This window comes from Numida meleagris, unplaced genomic scaffold (genome assembly GCF_002078875.1).
Source record: "Numida meleagris isolate 19003 breed g44 Domestic line unplaced genomic scaffold, NumMel1.0 unplaced_Scaffold533, whole genome shotgun sequence".
NCBI classification, from domain to species: Eukaryota; Metazoa; Chordata; class Aves; order Galliformes; family Numididae; genus Numida; species Numida meleagris.
The window spans coordinates 1-17,130 of NW_018364749.1; the positions used below are offsets into that span (position 1 = coordinate 1).

The 17,130-nt window shown below is 49.3% G+C and overlaps 1 protein-coding gene and 1 long non-coding RNA gene across 2 annotated transcripts; both read right to left on the minus strand.

The window, feature by feature from the left end:
* Window positions 1-6: 6 nt before the first annotated feature.
* LOC110391828 lies at window positions 7-5,385 on the minus strand. The gene is made up of 4 exons (XR_002434167.1): window positions 4,904-5,385; window positions 4,472-4,636; window positions 3,995-4,362; window positions 7-3,135 (listed from the first exon to the last, which is right to left on the minus strand). It is a non-coding gene; the product is annotated as an uncharacterized LOC110391828 (long non-coding RNA).
* A 2,208-nt stretch (window positions 5,386-7,593) lies between these two features.
* Window positions 7,594-13,505, minus strand: LOC110391827 (AT-rich interactive domain-containing protein 1A-like). The gene is given in 9 exon segments (XM_021383776.1): window positions 7,594-8,465; window positions 9,135-9,265; window positions 9,629-9,956; window positions 10,065-10,166; window positions 10,991-11,091; window positions 11,175-11,323; window positions 11,583-11,805; window positions 12,437-12,604; window positions 13,201-13,505. Coding segments are annotated over 9 exon segments (2,223 nt in total). The 5' UTR covers window positions 13,382-13,505; the 3' UTR covers window positions 7,594-7,625.
* Between the last annotated feature and the right edge of the window lie 3,625 nt (window positions 13,506-17,130).

The following is a 17,130-nucleotide window of genomic DNA, read 5'->3' on the forward strand; positions in this document are numbered from 1 at the left end:
TTTTGGTCCCATCTCTGCCCACTCACCTGCTCCCGGTGCTCGCCACGGAGCAGCACAGCTCTCCTGGAAACACATGGCCATCAGTAGGAGGAGGAGGACAAGGCGGGCAGGGGCCATGGCCCCCCACACTCGCATCATGCTTCCACCACCACCACTGCAGCCACAGTGAGTGTTGAGCAGAGCAATGCCTGTGGCACAGGACAGTGTCACAGCCAGGCCTTGTGACATCACGGCTCAGGACAGCCATAGGATGGGGCACTGTGACCTCACGGCCCCATGATGCCAGGTGGCGGCTCCCCGTGGGCTGCTCCTCTTGTGATGTGCTGCACCAGGGCTGCGTAGGGCCGGTGCTTACATCTTAGAGTCATAGAATCATAGAATGGCTTGGGTTGGAAGGGACAGTAAAGAACTCATAACCCAAACCCCACTGCCACGGGCAGGGATGCCACTCGCTGAGTCAAGCTGCCCAGAGCCCCATCCAGCCTGGCCTTGAATGCCTCCAGGGATGGAGCATCCACAGCTTTGCTTGGCAAACCTTTACAGTGCTTCAGCAACCCCGAGAGGGAATTCTTTCCAGCTCAGTGCACCCATGACACCTCAGGCCATTGAGGAAGAGATGAAATATAGAAATGGGGTCTGGATCAAGGACGCTACTGCACAGGTTATCCATGCGTGTGAAACATGTGCTGCAATTAAGCAAGCCAAGCAGATTAAGCCTCTCTGGTATGGAGGATGATGGCTGAAATGCAAACACGGGGAAGCTGACCTTCCCACAGACCTGCCAAGTCCGGTGTCATGTGCTTACATTTTTGTTGATAGATCTGCAGTTTCATCTCTTTTCCTTCAGTTTTCCTGTACTTTGGCTAAGGTCACCCCTTTCCTACTCCAAGTATATTTCCCATATTTAGCGTGCTTCCAAGCCTGAATTGAGCAGCGGAAATTAAAGACTCGCCAGTTAGCACCTCCCGTCCCCAGAGTCCCAGTGAACTCACCCACTGCTGGCAACTGGATGCTTGGTGGCAAGAGGGTCTGACGGCCATCACCAATACGGTCCCACCTGGGTCTCCACAAACTGTTGCAGGAGTTGCACTCCTGCCACCTTGTGCTGAAGGAATCACGCTGCTTCCCCCTCCAACGTTCTCTGGTTCTTGACTTCTGCTTTTAGTAGATCAGCCTGACTGCCTTTCATCCTCATGTAGTTGCAGTTCTTGTGATTTACAGCTCAAGGTGAGCGTCTCCTAGGAGGAACCCCGTTACTTGCGATCCCAGAGCTTTTATGAGTTGCCATTACCCCATCCTTACATAGTTCCAACTCTAATTGTCCTTTTTAACCAATCTAATTTCCTGTGTCTGGCGTCTCTCCCTCCTGATCCAGTTCTAGGTGGTGTTTCTTGGGTGGCATCTTCCCAGAAGAGGTAGTAATTCTCTGCGCAGATATTATCCCATCATTCTTGATGTCTCCTGTGACTTGTCCAGTTGAATCCTGTTCTTCACTGTTAACAGTGAGCGTTTGCAGTGAGGGAAAGCTACATTTCTATACAACATAAAGCCTCGTTTACTTCAGTCACGAGTGCCAAGTCTCTTCTTACAGTATAACCCCAGGACTGCCCTGTCCCAGGTGCAGAATCTGGCAGTTGCTCTTGTTTAATTTCCTATGTTTGATGATTGCCCTCTCATTTGACTAGATATCTCTGCAAGACCTCTACTCTTAAGGCTGCTTGAGCCTCACAGGTCATGATCATTACCACTGCACACGCTGTTCCCAGCAGCCTGAGGGAAGCCCTGATGACGGGTCATCTCCAGAAAGAAAATCCTAGGGATAGTTGCCAGCTCTTCCTCTGCCCTTCCACGTTTGGATGCAGAGCGATAAATACAGTGTCCGTGCCACACCACCATTGAATCAGAGCCTGCCATTTTCCCTACAACCATGCAAAGCGCAGGAAGGCAAGCTGAACTGCTGAACCAGGCACCAAATGGGGCTCATGTATTTGCATCAAAATACAGCATGCCTTGTCTCACTCATCTTGTCTGGCTGCCTTGTGACAATAAGCCCTGTTTAGCGTTTATTTCATATATTTTTTACTGTTTGTTGAGTAATAGCTTCCAGCATGTGCACCCAAGCAGAGAGGAGTTATTGAGTGAGGCGCTCAGAAGGGCAGCAGCTCCTCGCTGACCACGTGCAGGGGTTTCTCAGCGACATCTGCTAGCGAGGTGTAGGCACAGCCGGTAGAACAGCTCCTGGTGGTGATTTTTGGTCATAGAGCACTGCAGCGCTTGGAACAAAGCCAGCAGCTGGCTGCAGGCAGATGAGAGTGAGGCAGATGTGGGGAAAAAGAGGGTGGAGAATGGGGCAGGGCAAATATGTCCCCACCCCATAGCAGCACAGGCACACGCCGTACAGAGGGGACAATCAGGAGCAGCTGCACAGCCAGGTTCATGCAAGGCAGCGGGAGAGCAGGAGAGTGGCAGAGCAGGAACGCAGCAGCACAGCCTGGGCCTGGGCCCGCTGCTCCAGGGACACCCGTCCCCACAGAGACCCATGTCGGGTGGGGGTGGGACTGCAGCAGCCCTGCCTCTTACCAGTCATGCCTGTGTTGGAAGGGTCCTTGAAAATCACAGAACACTAGAATGGCTTGTGTTGGATGGGGCCTTGAAGATCACAGAACCGCTGGATGTTTTGTGTTGGAATGGTCCTTGAAGATCACGGGACAATAGACTATCTTCTGTATGAAGGGTCCGTGAAGATCAACGAACCACACGATGGTTTGGGCTGGAAGGGCCCTTGAAGACCATAGGACCATAGGATGGCTTGAGTTGGAAGGGTCCTTGAAGACCATAGGACCATAGGATGGCTTGAGTTGGAAGGGCCCTTGAAGACCATAGGACAGCTTGAGTTGGAAGGGTCCTTGAAGATCACAGAACCCTAGGATGGCCTGAGTTGGAAGAGTGGAAGATTGAAGAACCATAGGATAGCTTGTACTGCAAGGAAGTTGCATGAAGACCGTGAAGACCACAGAACCCTTGGAAGGTTTGTATTGCAAGGCTCCTTGAAGATCATAGAACCCTTGGGGTGGCTTGAGTTGGAAGGGTCCTAGAAGATCACATACTCACAGGGTGGCATGTGTTGGAACGGTCCTTAAAGATCACAGAAAAAAAGTGCTGAGAGTTATCACGTACTGTTTAATTGTTGAGAGTTACCCTTTTGGGTTATGGTTAAGGATTACCCTCTTGAGCTAGGGTTAAGGGATAAGGGATCCCCGTTTGAGTTTAGGGTTAAGGGTTAACAGTTTGGGTTAGGGTTACAGGTTAAGGGTTCCCCCTTTGGGTTGGGTTAAAGTGTTTCCTATTTGTGTAAGGGTGAAGGCTTTCCCCTTTTTGGTTATGATTAAGCATTAAGGGTTATTAACCTTAGGGTTAGGGGTTATCATTTGGGCCTATTTGTGTTAGGGTTAAGAGTTACCATTATGTTTTAGGATTAAGGGTTAAGGGTTACCCATTTGGGTTAGCGTTAATGGTCAAAGATTGCCATTTGGGGTTATTGTTAAGGTTAACCATTTTGGGTTACGTTTAGGGGTTACCATTTATTGTCAGGGTTAAGTTTTGAGGGTTACTGTCCTGGGTTAGGGAAAAAGGTTTCCAATTTGGGTTAGGGTTAAGGGTTACAGTTCTGGCTTGGGTTGAGGGTTATCATTTTGAGTAAGCGTTTTGCATTCCTCTTTTGGGTTAGCATTAATGGTTACCCATTTGTGTTTGTGTTAAGGGTTACCCTTACGGGTTATGGTTAAGTGTTAGCCTTTTGGTTTATAGTTAAGGGTTAGCCTTTTGGTTTATGGTTAAGGGTTAGCAATTTTGGTTAGTGTTAAAGTTTACCATTTAGAGTTAGGGTTAACGAATAAGAGTTACCATTTGGTGTTATGGTTAAGGGTTACGCTTCCGGGTTAGTGTTAAGGTTAGGCATTACCATTTGGGGTTAGTGTTAAGGATTAAGGGTTACCCATTTGTATTAGACTCCTCCAAGAGGCTCGGCTTCTCCTCAGTGATGCTGACCTCCTCCTGCATGGAGATGCTGCTGTCGGGGCCCTCAGCCTCTGCCTTGGGGAGGGCTGCACTAGAAAGACATTGGATCAAAATCCAGGCTAGCGACTCTGGTGTCTGGTGAGCTCACATCAGCGTCTTCAGCAAAGCCAGGAGAAATAAGGGTAGGAACGTGGATGAGATCCTTATCCCCATTGCTGCTGCCATGTGGAAAGCGGTCATCCGAACTGCAGCCATTCATGTTTCCTAAGAGCTCTCCAGTGAAGGAAGCACACAGTGCATCACTACTGGGCCTGAGCCTTCTGCATCAAAACTGGTTAGATTCACCTTGGAATGAGGAGATACATACGGGTGAGTGTCAAACTTTCAACTTTACGTAGCTTAAATGTGTGTCTTCTGACACAAAAGCAAAATGGAGCCATGAATGTATTCTTACTTCCATAATAAGAGTGTTAGAAAGAAATATTCTGAGGCTTATTGCAGGGGCTCCCTGGGATTGCGCTGCCGTTTGCCTTTGGCCACAGAGGATGGTTTTCCCAGGCTGAAACAGGAACACCAACTGCCAACTGGTGACTTCTTCAGCTTATTACGTGGTCTTTTTCTGGAGTGAGAGAGAAAACGAAGTGAATGGTGTGAGTTGTGGCGCAGGGTGAGGGAAGAGCTGCATTTAGTTCTTGTCAGCAGTTGCTTGTTGCTAGCACTGCCTGGTTTCTGCTGACATAGACCTTAGAAACTCGGTCTCTTTCAAACAGTTGAGGATGTTTCCATTCTTATAGCTCATTATTATATTACTATATATAGTAATAATGGGGGAAAAAAAAACACCCAACCAATTATGATAGGTGCTGGAAAAGAAAATCCTCTTCACCTTTTGGATGGAAAGTCAATGACCGTGTGAAATTTCCCCTGTAAAGCTGCGGAGCCTTCTTCCACTTGAATGCCTCTGCTGTCTGTCACAATGCATAAGTTGATGTGGCCTCATTTCCACGCCTGTGCCTCCTCCAGTGTGAGCAGCTTTGTGGAAGGAGAAGACACCCACAGAGACTTGGGCCGTAATAAAGAACTGCGTCCTGTAAAGGAAAACCACAGATAAGAGGGAGGATCAGAAAGCAGCAGCGCGGCCATCGCACTTCTGGGGGAGGTGCTGTATTTCTCTAAGGCCTGGTTATTCTAGCCACTGGAAGATGATGTCAAAACAACCGTTTTGTCAGAGGTATGTTTATGACAAAGGATGTACTCATAATTGAGAGCAGCTTACTGTATTTAAACAAGCAAACAAAACTCCTAAAAAGTGGGGGCAGATAAGTCAGAAACTTTCACTGACATACTTGAATCAAGCTTCATCTGCATGACAAACATCGTAATGATAGGGACAGTTTTCTTCTTGTAAAGTTTGGGTTTAGACACTCTTAGGATCCAGCAACAGGAAACGCCGCACATGACCGAAGCTGCTACAAACCAACGTGCAGGTGGACACGGTGAACTGAATCTAGCTGTGTCTTGCTCTTGGCCTGCTTACAGCCTGAGCTTGTTTTTGGAGACAAACATTTAAACTTTTACCCAAGTAGCTGATAGTGCCAGCTGCTTGGATCTCTGAAGCCTCTCAGTGCAGAGCAGTGCTGCAGGAGAGCATGAGGAGTCTGCTCTAAGAACTGTCCTTGTTTGCCACTGCTTATAGAGCAAGTATTTGGATGGTTATTCTCACGTGAGTAAGAGGTGTGGGAGGGAAGTGCATCATCCCCTCACATCACCATCCTGCTTGGATCCCTTCCAACTACTTATTCCTTTAACATCACAGCTCCTGGATAACGTGTGCAGTCTCATGTGTTTGTCAGCTGTACAGGAGTACCTGGGGTGAAGTTTGGGCCAAATGAAGCTCCTGATCTTACTGTAGATGCAAAACAGACCCCGCTTTGTTGTGATTCTGGAGCAAGAGAGGAGAGAAATCTCAATCCAGTAGCAAGGAGCCTCACTGAGTTTATAATAATGAGTTAATGATGGAGATCTGTCTTTCTCCAGGAAGGCAAAAACAATGAGATGCAAGAGGAGAAAGGTATATTGATGAACAGGTGAAATATTCTAAACTTACAAAGGGTGTCACATGCACGGCTCTCAACAGTCACACAAGGCTAAGTACACAAGGCAGCCTTAGAGCTCGTAACCTGTACAGGTCTAGACAAAAACAAACACAAATGGTATACTGATGACTATTTTGCCTCACGAAGCATATTTTAATTTCTAAATGTAATGGATGTTATCTAAGTGTGAAAGGTAAATAGACTATATAATCTCAGTGCAAATGGATTTGTTCATATGAAAAGCATGGCATAAAAAGTAAAATGTCAGTGCTGTAAATTTTCTGCCTCTACTATGTTTATTTACCTTTAATTATTGACTTCTAGGCAAAGTTGTTGGAAATATATTAGGAAAAATTTTTTCTCTGAAAGAGTGGTCAGGCACTGGAATGGGATGCCCAGGGAGGTGATTGAGTCACTGTCACTGGAGGAGTTCATGAAACATTTAGACATTGTACTGAGGGGCATGGTTTAGTGGGAAATATTGGTGATAAGTTGATGGCTGGACTGGATGATCTTGGAGGACTTTTCCAACCTTGGTGATTCTATGCTTATGATGTTTATTTTTTCATCTAGGCAATGCTTTTACACTTTCAAATCTACTTCTATTCTTTCACTGCTACTGAAAATGTGAAAATTGCCAAGGTTCATCCAGGTGGTCATTTTGTAAGCACAGTTCAGTGCCTCTGAAAAAGAAGAAAGCACTCGGAGTTATCTCCTGAGGCAGGATGTACAGGGGCAGCCAGTGTCTGAATTTCGCTTTCCCCCTGCAACCAGGATGGAGCTGGCTCCACTATGATGGAGCAGTGTCTTCTGCCATTCCTTAACCTCAGCCTGGCAGGCTGGGGCTCACCCTTAGCCTGGTGATGTAGTCAAACTTTCAGATTTGTATTTTCAGAAGGGCTCACACTCATGACTAATGATAAATTCAGAAGGAGCTGCTAGTTGCTCAGCAATGGGAAGCTATCCTAAAAATCCTTGCTTTTTACATTCCTATTTCCAACCATTGCTCTGATAAAAACTCACTGTACTGTCAGATTATTGCCAGTTGTGGCAATGTTTATAGAATCATAGAATTAGCTAAGTTGGAAAAGACCTACAAGATCATCCAGTCCAACCATCTGCCTACCACCACGAAACCATGACTCTCAACACAACATCTAAACGTTTCTTGAACGCCTCCAGGGATGGTGACTCAACCACCTCCCCGGGCAGCCCATTCCAGCACCTGACCACTCTTTCAGAAAAGTAGTATTTCCTAATGTCCAGCCTAAATCTCCCCTGGTGCAACTTGAGGCCATTCCCCCTCATCCTGTCACTAGTTACAAGAGAGAAGAGGCCGACCCCCAGCTCACTACAACCTCCCTTCAGGAGTTATAGAGAGCGATAAGGTCTCCCCTGAGCCTCCTCTTCTTCAGACTGAACCATCCCAGCTCCCTCAGCCGCTCCTCATAAGGCCTGTGCTCCAGACCCCTCACCAGCTTTGTCACCTTCCTCTGAACACGCTCCAGGGCCTCAATGTCTTTCTTGCAGTGAGGGGTCCAAAACCGGCCCGTTACTGTCCCGGGTGCTGAGTTTGCTGAGCGTTTCCAAAACCAGCCTCTGAGGGGAGAGGACTGCATTTGGCTCCAGCGCTGGAAAGGGCTCCTGGGCCTCTGCTGATGGACATACTGCCCAGTGGAGGAGTCCATCCAGGATCGGCAGACAGAGGCTTTTTGGGAAAGGGGACGGGTCCAGCTGTCCAGAAATGTTGGCCAACGTGACCAGTGCATTTTCACACAACACCTGCAGGCAGTCCCACCACCACTCCTCCTTATTGCAGCTCACCCTCTGCTCCCGCTCCTCCTCTCTCACAGAGCTTAGGGGTGCCTGCTCGTGCTCCGGGTGCTCGTGGTGTAAGAGCAGCAGTTTCCCCAGAATCAGCAGCAGCCTGGCGTGTTTGGACAGCTCAGCGTCATTGCCTGGCATAAGTGACAAACTCCTGATGATGCTGGAGACACACAGTCAGTGCTTTGCCAGAGAGTCCTGCCAGTCATGGATGGGGCAGAGGAGTGTCTCATCTTTATGGCAAGGTTTGTCCTCCAGAATTGTTGAGGAGCTGTCAGATGGAGGAGCCTTCCCTTCCCTGGCATTTTGATTGCTCTCAGCCATGGAGCGCACCCCCTTGCTCTCAAAGTGGGTCTGGCTGAGCTCTGTGGTATATCCGCCACCAATCTGCCAGTGCAGGAGGCCGCTCTCCAACTCACAGGGTGTTCTTTGCCCTGGCTCTCCCACCTCATATTCCTTTGGGATTCCAAAGATCTCGATCAGGCAGCACCGGAAATACTCCACCAGGAGTTCCAGCAGGCCTGGCAGCTATGGGGGAGGAGAAAAATGGGAGGGGAAGGAAGGAACGATGGATCAGTGATCATAAAATAACTTAGGCCACTGTGAGCAACTGGAAAAAAACGCTGCATAAAGGGCAGAGATCTTAAGGAGCTGTTTATTAACGAAATCTTTTCATTCTGGCAATAAGCTGGCTGCAAAAGAGAGTTTTCTGTCCTCTGAGAACAGAAACAAGGGGGAAACGGTCCCTGAATGTCAGGATTCAACCAGCTTGTACCTGTGTGAACGCACACGCTCTTGGTTTTATCTCCTCTCTGATTAATACACAGAAAGGAGAGAGGCAGTGCTAAGCAGAACAGCCTTTGCAGTACTGTGGAACAGGTTTTACAATAGCCATGCAGGTACGAGGCAAATCATGGAGACAGGCTGCCCCTTCTAATGGCACCCAAGCCACACTGCACACTGACCCATGGAGAAAGACAGAGCTGGAGGCGAATGCCATCACACCAGGATAGGCGAGCAGCCTTCAGCCCTTCACAGCACTCTGCTGCAAAGCCCCTCTTGGCCTCCCCAGCCACCGTGACTCCCTTTCTGCGTTAGAAGCAATACATCCCAGAGAGAAGAGACCCTGGGCTTGAGCACCACCAACATGCAAATATGTGGGTCAGTGAGCAGTCAGTGCAGAGTATCTGCACCCACCTGCCTGAGGTCAAAGGACGCGATGCTGCTGTCATCACGGAGCAGGATGGTTATGGTACCTAAGGACCACGTGCTTTCAGCGAGCAGCCCAGACTTGAGAGACATCATCACTCTCCAGGCTTCAGGAGTGCCTGCAACATAAACACATCATACCTCCAGATCCTGGGCTTTAGAACCAAAAAGGAGGGACTGGATACTGCTTTTTTTTTTTTCCCCCTCTCACAAAGAGCACGGCCTGTTTAAGACATTGCACAGTCTCCATGCAAAAGCAATCTCTGCACAGACAGTGCCCAACACAAACATTAAACCTGATCCTTCCGGGTCCCTTCACCCTTGCGTTACCACAGAATGACAGAACATCCCAACTAACCTGGGAAAGTAGACTTCTTACAAAGCTGGCAGAGCCCTTCCATTTGGCAGCACTGTACCAAAGAAGGATGGCAGCACCCAGCCTCTCGATGGGCACAAGCAGAAAAGCAGGAGATTCTTCTTACCAACACCTTTTGCTGTCAGCCTCCTCCTTTTCTGTAACACCAGTTCGGTAGCTTCTGCTGACCCTGGAGGGAAGGAGACGGCTCGTCGCTTCCAGGCAGGCCGTACCGCTGACGGTGTCCTCTGTGAGGTGGCAACTAGCAGTCCTGTCTTCTGCATTCCCATCCCCGACTGTGGGGATGGAGATTTGCTGGGAGCAGGGCGATTCTCCTGCGGTTTGGGCTGCTGCTGCATCTGCCCCTGCCCAGTGCTGCGCGGGATGCTGTACATCCCCACTTCATGATGCTTGACAGGTGGGCCACAGCTGCCATCTACCGGTCGCTTGCAGTTCTAGATGGAAAGCAAAGGCATCGACAACATGAGATTATCAAGCCAGAAACAGGCAACCCAAACACAGTCGGGAGAAATGCTCAGAGCCAGAGGACACGGCTGATCTACCCAGATCTTCCTCTCGGGCTCACCATCCGGCTCATAGGGTTTGGTGATCTTCTCATTGGTCGTAGCAGAGGAGCTGGACCGATCAAAGGAAACATATCGAGACTGAGCGGCACAAAAACACCTGGATCACATCCCAGGTGGCTTCAAACCGCAGTCAGAGTTCAAGGTTCTGCTGTTATATCGACACCAACTTTGTACTAGACCCACACTTAGATCAGGTCCGTGTCAGTCTAAAAGACAAGCACGACTCAACAAGGGTACCAAGGAACTGGCTGCTACTCACAGAACGTGTATTTCTAAAAAGCAAAAGCTTTCATGAATGCTACGGAAACTAAGCAAACCTCAAGGAGACGTTGCAGAAACATTTCTCTGAGAGACCCTTTGTGGGCTCACTTGCTAAATACATCAGGAAAGACCTCAGCCAGCTGCAAATGGCGTTCCCCAGGGCTGCTGCACTATGTAGACTTTGGCACAGTCCTTACTTTTCTGAGACCACTTCTGATTCGAGCAACAGCCTCATTAGCTATGTGCTGCATTTGGGGACTTGGGAAAACTGATCCCACCAGAAGTGTCTGTTCTGGTACATTCCCTCCAATTAATACGGGTGAGACCGACCTGGGATTGACGTGGGGACAGACCGATCTCTGCAGAGGGTTGGGGAGGACAGCACTCCCACTGGCTTGCTCGCACCTCACAGCAGATGCCACACTCCAAAAGATAACACATCCCAACAGAGGATATGCCAATTGCTGCCACACTGCTGAGTTAAAAGTGTGCTCACGTGGAGCAGCAAGATCACATACGGCACAAATAACCACGCTAATGGCAACTCTGCTCACAGTCGAAGGCAAGTCACACTGGGTTTCCCTCGGGAGCTGCACTCACTACTAGATACATCCACTGTGTCATTTAAAAAAAATTGATTTGGGTTCTGCTTTTTGGGTCCCGTCTGCCTTATTGCTTCTTTTACTTGCAGGGGTTAATTGGACATCCGCAAGACCCGTCATTTCAGGACTCGCTGCCATCCCTAGGAAGTTACAGCAGTCTGTGACACTGCTTGGCAGTCCATCCCGTGAAGTCACCAAAGCCCAGCACTCAGCACCGCCTTACCTGCAGAGCTGTTAGCCATATTCCCACCCACGGGATAAGGTGGGCCCTGGCAGTTGATCACGCCAGCCGTGCTGTTAGCTCGCTGTCCATAAAGAGGTCCAGCGCCCATCATTCCCTCTTGGTTCATGCTGAGATAACCAGGAGGCCAGAATGTCTGCTTCTCCAAGGCAAGGAAGAAACAGACATTCACTCCAAATAATGATGCCTTGATTCATGTTTGGGAACTGGCCTCTTTCGTTACACGGTGAAGGCAGAGGAAAAAGCCTTCCAGAAGGCAAATCTTGAAGGAAGCGTACGTTCACTGTCACCCCAACTCGGGGTTACTGCAGCCGTGGCTTTCAAAGCCAGCTGTGACGCAGGGAATGGATTGAATACATTGAGACCAAGGGAATGTTCATGCCTCACCAGTTTTGGATGGAGCTGACAGCAGCGTGCACGGTGGTGGCAGCCACTCCTTGTGCTCTGTGAGCCATGCCACCTGCTGGGGCGCACATCCCTGCCCACACCCAAGGAGGCATACCGCCATGCATCTGGCTCCCTGCTGCCATCGGGTTCGTGCTTCCTCCCATCCCTGCACTGTGGGAGGTGGCACTGGACAGAGTGCTGCAGTTGGGCTGCAAGGGATAACCTCCTAAAGGGATGACAAGAGGGGAAGACAGCATCGTTCAACTAGATAGTTCATGAATCACCACACAGACCGCCTATCAGCAAATATTTACAGGTCACTGGACCTGTAAATGGAGGTAAGGGAGAGTCTTCAGACTTCTACAAGAAGTCAAAGCACTTGGATAGAAGCCAAGTAACATGTGTTCTGACACAGCTAAGTAACAACACTGATTCTAAAGCTGTCTGACACTCTCCCAGACTTCAGCCAACCACACTAAGCTATACAGTACGGGACAGGATGTAAAAAGAGTCTCTAAACCCTTTCCAGAACATACAACGTGTAATTTTCCTCCCCTATGAAGCTAAGTGGTTCTTCAACACACTGGAGGTGCTACCTACATCTTTCTAAGCTAGGAGGAAAGATGCAACGTTTAAAAGCTCAGCTGGCACTGAAAGCAACACCCTTCATGAATCTCAGCATAACACACAAAGCGCAGGTTGCTCCAGCTCATGAGCAGTGGACTGTTTTCCAATACCCACGGATGAAGAGGAGACAAATCAAACCACTTTCTCCTAAGGCAAGACGTTGCCACCAACAGAGGCCTTTCCCATTCACTGCACCTGGTTCCCCCCTTGAGAAGCTGGCCATGCCTCACCTTGAGGGCCATGCTGCCCGGCCTGTAGTCTGTAGCTGCCCATGCAGTTCTGCTGGTACAGCCCCATTGCAGCGTGCATTTGTCCTCCAGAAGATGGATGGAGAAACAAAGCTGAGCTGGGCAGGGGAGAGCTGTGCTGGGGCACCTGAGCGTTCCTCTGCAAGTAACCTGGTCACCCATGGAGAGGAGCAGGCAGTGAGTAAAGTACCCAGAGGTGCCACTGGACACGCGTGTGTCTTTAACAGCAGTTCACAGGGCCCACTAACAGCACCCTTCCAGCACCAGCCAAGGCACATTTTACAGCTGTTGATAGTAGGGTGCCAGCGTTACCCACTAAGATAACAGATCCAATTTCCTCTGTCATCCAAGGAAAACACCTTCACCACCAAAGCTGGAATTTTACACTCATTTTCCCTTATTCTCAGATGAGGAATTGTCACTCAGTAGTTTCACGACCACCCCTCGCTGGAAAGCTTAAGGTCACGGGCCTTGGAAAACCAGCAGTCATAGGAAAGAGTTGCCAAAGCCAGAGGAATCATCTTACAATCTCAACTACTAGCTTGCATCAAACACTCAGAGGCCAAAGGACCGCTAACAGTCAAACATGGTGCCAGGTGCTGAAATGCTGGCAGTTAACAGCACTGGCACAGCCTTCAGATGCCATCTCGGCACGGAACTCATGTTATCAGGCCAGGTACTTCTCAGCTATGCATCTAGCTTTACAGATGGATTTGTACCATGAGATCCAACCCCAAGTCACACACCTTGGTCTCGCACAGTGCCTGACTGGTTGATGGAAGGATGCAGGACACTGTCCCGCTGGACACTGGGTGCTTGGGGCAGCACCGGATCGCCTGCACCAGACGGGTCCTGCAACACAGAGAAACAGATCAGCCACAAAGAGACTTGCGTTATTGTCAGTAACGTGTTACCTAGCAGCACCATGTTTCTGAGGAGTGTGATGCCTGCACGTGGGAGGAGAGAAGCAGAGAGTGCACTGCTGCTTTCCACCTACCAAATCATTTTCTCAGGATGCCAAACCTCAAGGCAAAGAGTGCTCTTCTAACTAAACCCTTGTAAAGGACACCCTCCAACTCTGATATCTCTGTTAATCAGCCAGAAATGACACAACCTGGTACCCCCAAAGGAAGGGAGCAGGGGAGTTCACCCATCTCAGGGAGAGGGCTGCAAGTCCTGGCACAACCGGCTCAAGGGAGCCCCTTAGTTTATGCTGCAAACAGCAAGGTTTCTTTTCAGTGACAAGGGGAACCACCACTGCACACCGTGTCCCATTGACACCAGACCGGGAGCTCTGCACCACATCCTCCAGGTGCACAGAGACACCTCCAAACCTGATGAGATGGGCACAGATCTGATGGAGAGCTCTGGGCACTGCCGCCTTCCTTCTTAGGGCTCGCCTCCGTCACACTGCTTCCCTAGTGGGAACCAGAGAGGTACTGGGGTTCTGGAGCTGAAGTAAAATAACAGAAATTAAGATGACTCTTGCACAGCCATCTCAGGTCGCCCTCTTGCTCAGGCACTGCACGATCAGACCAAGGAGACATTGCCTCCGGGCTGCCTCCAGCTTGGAGGCCACAAGGGTTCGGGCTTCCAAACAATCAGCAAGCATGTGGATGAGCCACCTTCCTGCTGGGGAGCCCCCTGACATCATTACAGCCTCCTCTGGTACCGTACTGGGAGACGCGTTAGAGTTCATTCGCCTGGACATCCTTCCTCCCATCAGCAGCTGCTCCTACACTGACCTTCATTCATACTGCGATACCATCCACTCGCAGCACGAGCTGTCCTGCAAGACAGAGAAAGGAAACGTGGGATTCGTGCAAATCCAGAAGCCCAAGGCTGTGTCACCAGCATGTATTGCAGCCTTGAGAAGTAAGCTGCAACTGCAACCTTTGCCATAGTTAAAACAGGCACCGTAAATTCAGTGTGACCTCTGAACTGAAGTAATTGCCACAATCAGAAATAGACACTGAAATCGCTCACTTAACTGCAGGGGGTTACCTCCAAATTCTTTTGCTTTTGGGAAAATATGGACCTGGAATTGAAGGATCCAACAAGAATGACAGCTACTTCACTGTAGGAGGTTACGCTAGGAAGCAGGACTCTAACAAGAAAAGGTTTTCAACTCTTTGTAAGGCACCAAGTGACAGGATGATTTCCCATGGCTGCAGAAAGCCTGATCTGCTCTGACACAGGTGGCTGAGTGAAACAAAAGCTGTGCTGCCCATTCAGAAGCACATGGGGCACAGGCATGGAGCAGTTACACACCAACGCGCAGGATGCAAACATGGCTTGGGCACTTTTCCATCGGAAGGGAAATCCCTTCCCCTCATCACACCACGTCCATACCCGCTCCTCAGAGCTGTACTGACACAGTCAGCACAGAAACGATGCAAACATTCTTTTGGCATCATGGTGGTTTTCAATAGATCCAAACAATGAGACAGCAGTGCACTGGGCAGGATCCTGGCTGACACCGCCTTTTCCAAGCTATTTCTTCCTAATGGCAAAGACAGTAAAATACTTGAATGAAATTTCACAGAGACTGCATATTCTACTATACTTTTACACAAAACAGAAGGACAAAACAGGAGATATGCGCAGCTGCATCAACACCCCAGTTGCTAAAGGAATGGAAAGATAAAAACATCAAACATCAATATGTTATTCTAATACAAGGAGGGAAGCTTCTTTACAGTATTATTTTTTATCATTTAAAATAGGCAGTTGGCACTCCTAAAGGAAAATCCTAGGCCTCAAGTTCTGACAGGCATGAAATTAAGCCACAGCCCCTGCCACCAAGGTCAGCTCTTCACACATTACCTGAGGAGCACTTGGCAATTCACGCAAACTGAGCAGTGCAGGGAAGACCGCTGCATTTCTTCTCCTCCTGGCCCAGAAATTAATTTTCCTGCCTAGAAAAGGGGGAAAAAAAGCTTACAAAGCAGACACAATTCTTAATATGGAATTCTGGAGGATGAGGGATTTGCCCACTATGTTAGGAAGTCGATTGCGAAGGGCTAAGAACAGTCATGATCAGGTTGAGAACTCGTGGGCAAAATTAGGGACCGCACCAATACAGGGCTTCTGGAGGTCAGGGCCTACTACAGGCTGCCTGATCAAGGGAGCCTGTTGGTGGGGCTGCTTACTGCAGCTACCAGAAGCATGGTGCTCACTGACTCTCATCCTGATGGGGGATCCCAGTCACTCTGAGAAATCAACATGGCTGCTGCAAGCAATCCGGGAGACTCCTGGAGTGCACTGAGAATGACTTTGTGGTCCAGGTATTAGGCACACAAACGAGAAGTGAAGCGTTACTGGACATGGTGCTCACCAGTAGCTAAGACTGGAGGCACTCTGGGCTGTAGCGACCATGCCCTCCTCGAGTTTGTGATCTCAAGGAATACGGGCCTGGCAAAAAGCAAAGTCAGGACCCTGAACTTCAGGAGAGTCAGCTGCAGGCTGGTCAAGGAATTATTGGATGAGATCCCCTGGAAAACTGTTTTTAAGGGCAACGGGATGGAACAGAGCTGGTAACTTGTTCAGAACAACTTTCTCAGAGCTCAAGAGCCCTCCATCCCCCACCACAGGAAATCAAGCAGAGGAGGCAGGAAACCAGCATGGCTGAACCTGCTGGTTACAGGGAGCAACAAGAAGGAAATGCAGAAACAGTGGAAACAGAGACACACGGCCTGGACAATCGGGGGGCCTTCTATGATGGAGTGACAGCATCAGTGGGGAAAGGAAGAACAACTGATACCATCTACCCAGACTTCTGCAAGGCCTTCGATACAGTCTCACAGCACAGGTAGAAGCAGGAGAGCTCTTGCGGCACAGACCACAGGGCTGTAGAAATTAAGGTTGCTTAGAAGCTGGTGCTTTAAAGCAACATGAGTTACGGGACATGAGACATGAAAGACAAGATTAAATACAAATCATCAGCACTTCCTGTACAGCACATCACACAGCTGTAGGCACACCAGGGAAGACTGACACACCACCTGAGAAGTAACAGGCCAGGAGGGAAAACTTTACCATGTGAACACAGGGACAAGCTACCCTCTTCTTCTGGGACTTTGTTCACAGTGAGGATTTCCCTCAAGAGTGCTGCTGTCTCCAGCTGTTGCTCACTCCCACCTGTTGGACACTGTGCTCACAGGTCATTCTGCTTTGGGCAAAGCCTGCTGGGTTAACTCCAAACCACAGTCACAGGCCACACACTAAAGCAGCTGGTTTCTCTGAAAGGGCTCCAAGGCCACACACGGGATCCCTTCTGCTGGTAGCTCTCTCAGGGCAAGAACCTCCATCTCAGAGCAACAGCCAAGAGCTAGAAGGCAGAAGCCTCCAATCCCCATGGATGTGGCTGTCTGCAAAGGCAACAGCTGTCTGCTCTTCAGCAGGGTGATGCTCACCCAGCAAAGCACTCACCCAGCAGATGCCTTTCCTTACACTCACAACTTTCACACATTTGTGCAGCCCTTGGCACTGCATTTCCAATCAAAGTTAACATATCTAAACCATTCCTTCTGTGTTAGTCCTTGGATCTCCAGTTAGGGGTGTAGCTCAGGAGGTCAACACGGCAGAAATAACACAACATGCAACTGGAAAACACGTCTCAAAGCCGAGAAGAGTCAACTCTCTGACCTTGGGCACAGCTCACCAACCAAGAGCCA